We start from the raw sequence: 7,500 nt of genomic DNA, 5'->3' as shown, positions 1-7,500 counted from the left end.
TGGCGGGGGGCGCTGCGGGGGAGCTGGGACCCCCTGAGAGGTCCTACAACATCCTCATGCTCCTCCCCGTCTCCTCCAAGAGCCACAGGAACGTCTTCGTGCCCCTCGCTGAAGTTCTGGCTCACCGTGGACACCAGGTCAGTCCTCCATCCTTACAGTTATTGTATTGAGGAGAACACCAGCACAATTACTGGTCATTTCTTTAAAAGAAATGACCAGTAATATATATATGAAATATATTCCTAATATATTATTTAAGTAATATTAAATGTGGAGGAAAATTATAATCTTAAAAGGATGTTCATCTTCACCTTGCCAGAGGTAAAATATACCACACGACGTTAATTACAGGGACAAACACTTAATTGTGTAGCATTGATTGAAAGGTGTAAGGTGAGGTCGTTGGTGGGTGAAGTAGTTGCTGGGTAAAGTTGTTGCTGGGTTAGGTCGTTGGTGGGTGAATTTGTTACTGGGTGAGTTCGTTACTGGGTGAGGTCGTTGCTGGGTGAGGTCGTTGCTGGGTGAGGTCGTTGCTGGGTGGGTTCGTCGCTTGGTGAGGTCTAATGGGTCAGATCGTTTTTGGGAGAGGTCGTTGGTGTGTGAGGCCATTACTGGGTGAGGTCGTTGCTGGGTGAGGTCGTTACTGGGTCAGGTCGTTGGTGTGTGAGGCCATTACTGGGTCAGGTCGTTGCTGGAGGAGGTTGTTGCTGGAAGTGGTCGTTATTGGGTGAGGTCGTTGCTGGACGAGGTCGTTACTGGGTGATTTCGTTACTGGGTGAGGTCCTTGGTGTGTGAGGCCATTACTGGGTGAGGTCGTTGCTGGGTGAGGTCGTTACTGGTTGAGGTCGTTGCTGGACGAGGTCGTTGCTGGATGAGGTCGTTACTTGGTGAGGTCTGATGGGTGAAGTCGTTACTAGGTGAGCTTGGTGCCGGGGGAGGTCGTTGCAGGATGAAGTCGTTGCCGGACCAGGTCTTTGCTGGACGAAGTCGTTACTGGGTGATGTCGTTGCCGGGGGAGGTCGTTGCTGGATGAGGTCGTTGCTGGACGAGGTCGTTGCTGGACGAGGTAGTTGCTGGGTGAGGTCTTTACTGGGTGGGGTTGTTGCTGGGTGAGGTCGTTGAAGGGTGAGGTCGTTGATGGGTGAGGTCGTTGCTGGACGAGGTAGTTGCTGGGTGAGGTCTGATGGCTGAGGTCATTGCTAGGTTAGGTCGTTGATGGGTGAGGTTTTGGCTTGGTGAGGTCTGATGGGTGAGGTCGTTGCTGGGTGAGGTTGTTGCTGGGTGAGGTCGTTACTGGTTGAGATCGTTGCTGGGTGAGGTCGTTGCTGGGTGAGGTCGTTGAAGGGTGAGGTCGTTGCTGGGTGAGGTTGTTGCTGGACGAGGTCGTTGATGGGTGAGGTCGTTGAAGGGTGAGGTCGTTGCTGGGTGAGATCGTTGCTGGGCGAGATCGTTGCTGGGTGAGGTCGTTGCTGGGTGAGGTCGTTATTGGGCGAAATCGTTGCTGGGTGAGGTCGTTGCTGGGTGAGGTCGTTGCTGGGTGAGGTCGTTGCTGGGTGAGGTCGTTACTGTTTGAGACCGTTGCTGGGTGAGGTCGTTGCTGGGCGAGATCGTTGCTGGGTGAGGTCGTTGCTGGGTGAGGTCGTTACTAGGTGAGCTTGGTGCCGGGCGAGGTCGTTGCAGGATGAAGTCGTTGCCGGACGAGGTCTTTGCTGGACGAAGTCGTTACTGGGTGATGTCGTTGCCGGGGGAGGTCGTTGCTGGATGAGGTCGTTGCTGGATGAGGTCGTTGCTGGACGAGGTAGTTGCTGGGTGAGGTCTTTACTGGGTGGGGTTGTTGCTGGGTGAGGTCGTTGAAGGGTGAGGTCGTTGATGGGTGAGGTCGTTGCTGGACGAGGTAGTTGCTGGGTGAGGTCTGATGGCTGAGGTCGTTGCTAGGTGAGGTCGTTGCTGGGTGAGGTTTTTGCTTGGTGAGGTCTGATGGGTGAGGTCGTTGCTGGGTGAGGTTGTTGCTGGGTGAGGTCGTTACTGGTTGAGATCGTTGCTGGGTGAGGTCGTTACTGAGTGAGGTCGTTGAAGGGTGAGGTCGTTGCTGGGTGAGGTTGTTGCTGGACGAGGTCGTTGATGGGTGATGTCGTTAAAGGGTGAGGTCGTTGCTGGGTGAAATCGTTGCTGGGCGAGATCGTTGCTGGGTGAGGTCGTTGCTGGGCGAGATCGTTGCTGGGCGAGATCGTTGCTGGGTGAGGTCGTTGCTGGGTGAGGTCGTTATTGGGCGAAATCGTTGCTGGGTGAGATCGTTGCTGGGTGAGGTCGTTGCTGGGTGAGGTTGTTGCTGGGTGAGGTCGTTACTGGTTGAGATCGTTGCTGGGTGAGGTCGTTGCTGGGCGAGATCGTTGCTGGGTGAGGTCGTTGCTGGGTGAGGTCGTTATTGGGCGAGATCGTTGCTGGGCGAGATCGTTGCTGGGTGAGGTCGTTGCTGGGTGAGGTCGTTGCTGGGTGAGATCGTTGATGGGTGAGGTCGTTGCTGGGTGAGGTCGTTACTGGTTGAGATCGTTGCAGGGTGAGGTCGTTGCTGGGCGAGATCGTTGCTGGTTGAGATCGTTGCTGGGCGAGATCGTTGCTGGGTGAGGTCGTTGCTGGGTGAGATCGTTGCTGGGCGAGATCGTTGCTGGGTGAGGTCGTTGCTGGGTGAGATCGTTGCAGGGTGAGGTCGTTGCTGGGCGAGATCGTTGCTGGGTGAGGTCGTTACTGGTTGAGATCGTTGCTGGGCGAGATCGTTGCTGGGTGAGGTCGTTGCTGGGCGAGATCGTTGCTGGGTGAGGTCGTTGCTGGGTGAGATCGTTGCTGGGCGAGATCGTTGCTGGGTGAGGTCGTTACTGGTTGAGATCGTTGCTGGGTGAGGTCGTTGCTGGGTGAGATCGTTGCTGGGCGAGATCGTTGCTGGTGAGGTCGTTGCTGGGTGAGGTCGTTGCTGGGTGAGGTCGTTGCTGGGTGAGATCGTTGATGGGCGAGATCGTTGCTGGTGAGGTCGTTGCTGGGTGAAGTCGTTCCTGGGTGAGGTCGTTGCTGGGTGAGGTCGTTGCTGGGTGAGATCGTTGCTGGGCGAGATCGTTGCTGGTGAGGTCGTTGCTGGGCGAGGTCGTTGCTGGGTGAGGTCGTTGCTGGGCGAGATCGTTGTTGGGCGAGATCGTTGCTGGAGAGGTCGTTGCTGGGTGAGGTCGTTGATGGGTGAAGTCGTTCCTGGGTGAGGTCGTTGCTGGGTGAGGTCGTTGCTGGGTGAGGTCGTTACTGGTTGAGATCGTTGCTGGGCGAGATCGTTGCTGGGTGAGATCTTTGCTGGGTGAGGTCGTTACTGGTTGAGATCGTTGCTGGGTGAGGTCGTTGCTGGGTGAGATCGTTGCTGGGCGAGATCGTTGCTGGTGAGGTCGTTGCTGGGTGAGGTCGTTGCTGGGTGAGGTCGTTGCTGGGTGAGATCGTTGATGGGCGAGATCGTTGCTGGTGAGGTCGTTGCTGGGTGAAGTCGTTCCTGGGTGAGGTCGTTGCTGGGTGAGGTCGTTGCTGGGTGAGATCGTTGCTGGGCGAGATCGTTGCTGGTGAGGTCGTTGCTGGGCGAGGTCGTTGCTGGGTGAGGTCGTTGCTGGGCGAGATCGTTGTTGGGCGAGATCGTTGCTGGAGAGGTCGTTGCTGGGTGAGGTCGTTGATGGGTGAAGTCGTTCCTGGGTGAGGTCGTTGCTGGGTGAGGTCGTTGCTGGGTGAGATCGTTGCTGGGCGAGATCGTTGCTGTTGAGGTCGTTGCTGGGTGAGGTCGTTGCTGGGTGAGGTCGTTGCTGGGTGAGGTCGTTGCTGGGCGAGGTCGTTGCTATGTGAGGTCGTTGCTGGGTGAGGTCGTTGCTGGGTGAGATCGTTGCTGGGCGAGATCGTTGGTGGTGAGGTCGTTGCTGGGTGAGGTCGTTGCTGGGTGAGGTCGTTGCTGGGTGAGGTCGTTGCTGGGTGAGGTCGTTGCTGGGCGAGGTCGTTGCTATGTGAGGTCGTTGCTGGGTGAGGTCGTTGCTGGGTGAGATCGTTGCTGGGCGAGATCGTTGCTGGTGAGGTCGTTGCTGGGTGAGGTCGTTGCTGGGTGAGGTCGTTGCTGGGTGAGGTCGTTGCTGGGCGAGGTCTTTGCTGGGCGAGATCGTTGCTGGAGAGGTCGTTGCTGGGTGAGGTCGTTTCTGGGTGAGGTCGTTGCTGGGTGAGGTCGTTGCTGGGTGAGGTCGTTGCTGGGTGATGTCGTTGCTGGGCGAGGTCGTTGCTGGGCGAGATCGTTGTTGGGCGAGATCGTTGCTGGAGAGGTCGTTGCTGGGTGAGGTCGTTGCTGGGTGAGGTCGTTGCTGGGCGAGGTCGTTGCTGGGTGAGGTCGTTGCTGGGTGAGATCGTTGCTCGGTGAGATCGTTGCTGGGCGAGATCGTTGCTGGTGAGGTCGTTGCTGGGTGAGGTCGTTGCTGGGTGAGGTCGTTGCTGGGTGAGGTCGTTGCTGGGTGAGGTCGTTGCTGGGTGATATCGTTGCTGGGCGAGGTCGTTGCTATGTGAGGTCGTTGCTGGGTGAGGTCGTTGCTGGGTGAGATCGTTGCTGGGCGAGATCGTTGCTGGTGAGGTCGTTGCTGGGTGAGGTCGTTGCTGGGTGAGGTCGTTGCTGGGTGAGGTCGTTGCTGGGCGAGGTCGTTGCTGGGCGAGATCGTTGCTGGAGAGGTCGTTGCTGGGTGAGGTCGTTTCTGGGTGAGGTCGTTGCTGGGTGAGGTCGTTGCTGGATGAGGTCGTTGCTGGGTGATGTCGTTGCTGGGCGAGGTCGTTGCTGGGCGAGATCGTTGTTGGGCGAGATCGTTGCTGGAGAGGTCGTTGCTGGGTGAGGTCGTTGCTGGGTGAGGTCGTTGCTGGGCGAGGTCGTTGCTGGGTGAGGTCGTTGCTGAGTGAGGTCGTTGCTGGGTGAGGTCGTTGCTGGGTGAGGTCGTTGCTGGGTGAGGTCGTTGCTGGGCGAGGTCGTTGCTGGGTGAGGTCGTTGCTGGGTGAGGTCTCTATTTGGAGGAGGTTGTTGCTGGGTACATTATAATGTTATATATATATATATATATATATATATATATATATATATATATATATATATATATATATATATATATATATATATATATATATATATATACATATATATATATATATATGTCGTACCTAATAGCCAGAACGCACTTCTCAGCCAACTATACAAGGCCCGATTTGCCTAATAAGCCAAGTTTTCCTGAATTAATATATTTTCTTTAATTTTTTTCTTATGAAATGATAAAGCTACCCATTTCATTATGTATGAGTCAATTTTTTTTATTGGAGTTAAAATTAATGTAGATATATGACCGAACCTAACCAACCCTACCTAACCTAACCTAACCTATCTTTATAGATTAGGTTAGGTTAGGTAGCCAAAAAAGTTAGGTTAGGTTAGGTAGGTTAGGTAGTCGAAAAAACATTAATTCATGAAAACTTGGCTTATTAGGCAAATCGGGCCTTGCATAGTAGGCTGAGAAGTGCGTTCTGGCTACTAGGTTCGACATATATATATATATATATATATATATATATATATATATATATATATATATATATATATATATAAGTATATATATATGTATATATATAAAATATTAGTATATTTTGGTAGCAGTCTTTCTTGTAAACATATATTATTAAATATGACCGAAAAAGTAAGATTAATAATTCTAACACGAAGTTTCTCAATATTTCTTATGTTTCTTTTCACTGTCGATGGTAATTGAAAAATCAATTCTCCAAAATTCATTTTTATTTCTAGTCTGACGCGACACTTGAACGCGTTTTGAAATAACTTATTACAATTTCAAAGACTTTAGTTTACACATGCACAACTATAACCTGCAAACACTCAGCAGAGTTCTACTATGCTATCATTTAAACAGCTTTCATCTTATATACCCGCATTTGGGTGAGGTGATATGTTACAACAGTTTTGGATGAGGTGAACGAAACTTTCAACACAAGATAGAGCAAACTTTCAACACAAGACAGAACACGGTGCAATGGGTATAAATTGGGTAAATTAATGGGAAGAATGGAAGTAACTGCAAAGGGCCTATTGGCCCATATTTCTTGATGCTTCTATATTGGAGCGGAGTCTTGAAGTGGGTAGAATATAGTTGTGCATTAATTGGCTGTTGATTGCTGGTGTTGACTTCTTGACGTGTAGTGCCTCGCAGATGTCAAGCCGCCTGCTATCGCTGTATCTATCGATAATTTCTGTGTTGTTTGTTAAGACTTCTCTGGTGATGATCTGGCTGTGGGAAGAAATTATATGTTCCTTAATGGAGCCCTGTTGCTTATGCATCGTTAATCGCCTGGAAAGAGATGTTGTTGTCTTGCATATATACCGAGTTCTTTGAGGCTTACAGTCCCCAAGTGGGCATTTGAAGGCATAGACGACATTGGTCTCTTTTAAAGCGTTCTGCTTTGTGTCTGGAGAGTTTTTCATGAGTAGGTTGGCCGTATTTTTGGTTTTATAGTAAATCGTCAATTGTATCTTCTGATTTTTGTCTGTAGGGATAACGTTCCTATTAACAATATCTTTCAGGACCCTTTCCTCCGTTTTATGAGCTGTGGAAAAGAAGTTCCTGTAAAATAGTCTAATAGGGGGTACAGGTGTTGTGTTAGTTGTCTCTTCAGAGGTTGCATGGAGTTTCACCTTCCTTCTAATGATGTCTTCAACGAAACCATTGGAGAAGCCGTTGTTGACTAGGACCTGCCTTACCCTACCGAGTTCTTCATCGACTTGCTTCCATCCTGAGCTGTGGCTGAGAGCACGGTCGACATAAGCGTTAACAACACTCCTCTTGTACCTGTCTGGGCAGTCACTGTTGGCATTGAGGCACATTCCTATGTTTGTTTCCTTAGTGTAGACTGCAGTGTGGAAACCTCCACTCCACTGTTTAGTGTTTGCAGGTTATAGTTGTGTATGGTAAACTAAAGTCTTATATAGACTATATATATATATATATATATATATATATATATATATATATATATATATATATATATATATATATATATATATATATATATATATATATATATATATATATATATTTGCACAGCTATATTCTACCCACTTCAAAACTCCGAACCAATAGAAGCATCAAGAGGAAGTATGGGCCAATAGGCCCTCTGCAGTTACTTCCATTCTTATGCTCTCATATCCAATTAATACCCATTGTTTCGTGTTCTGTCTTGTATTTGTCACAAGTTTGTTCACCTCATCCAAATCTGTTGCACCATATCACCTCACACAAATGCGAGTATGTTAGTATATGTAAGACTCTGTTTAATGTTTTCAGGTTACAGTTGTGTGTGTAAACTAAAGTCTTTGAAAATGTAATAAGTTATTACGAAACGCGTTCAAGCGTCGCGTCAGACTAGAAATAAAAATGAATTTTGGAGAATTGATTTTTC

At 49.8% G+C, this 7,500-nt stretch overlaps 1 protein-coding gene across 2 annotated transcripts in view; it reads left to right on the top strand.

Moving 5' to 3' along the window:
* The window catches only part of LOC123756151 (UDP-glycosyltransferase UGT5), a 121,601-nt gene that overhangs the window by 39,577 nt on the left and 74,524 nt on the right, over positions 1-7,500 (top strand). For both annotated transcript variants that reach the window (XM_045739212.2, XM_045739213.2), the window contains exon 2: positions 1-137. This exon is cut by the window's left edge and continues 40 nt beyond it. In XM_045739212.2, coding sequence (XP_045595168.1) covers positions 1-137 — 137 coding nt within the window. The remainder of the gene's footprint in view (positions 138-7,500) is intronic.

This window comes from Procambarus clarkii, chromosome 36 (assembly GCF_040958095.1).
Source record: "Procambarus clarkii isolate CNS0578487 chromosome 36, FALCON_Pclarkii_2.0, whole genome shotgun sequence".
Lineage (NCBI taxonomy): Eukaryota > Metazoa > Arthropoda > Malacostraca > Decapoda > Cambaridae > Procambarus > Procambarus clarkii.
The sequence above is the reverse complement of the archived record's forward strand: the minus strand, read 5'-3'. Positions and strand labels throughout refer to the sequence as shown.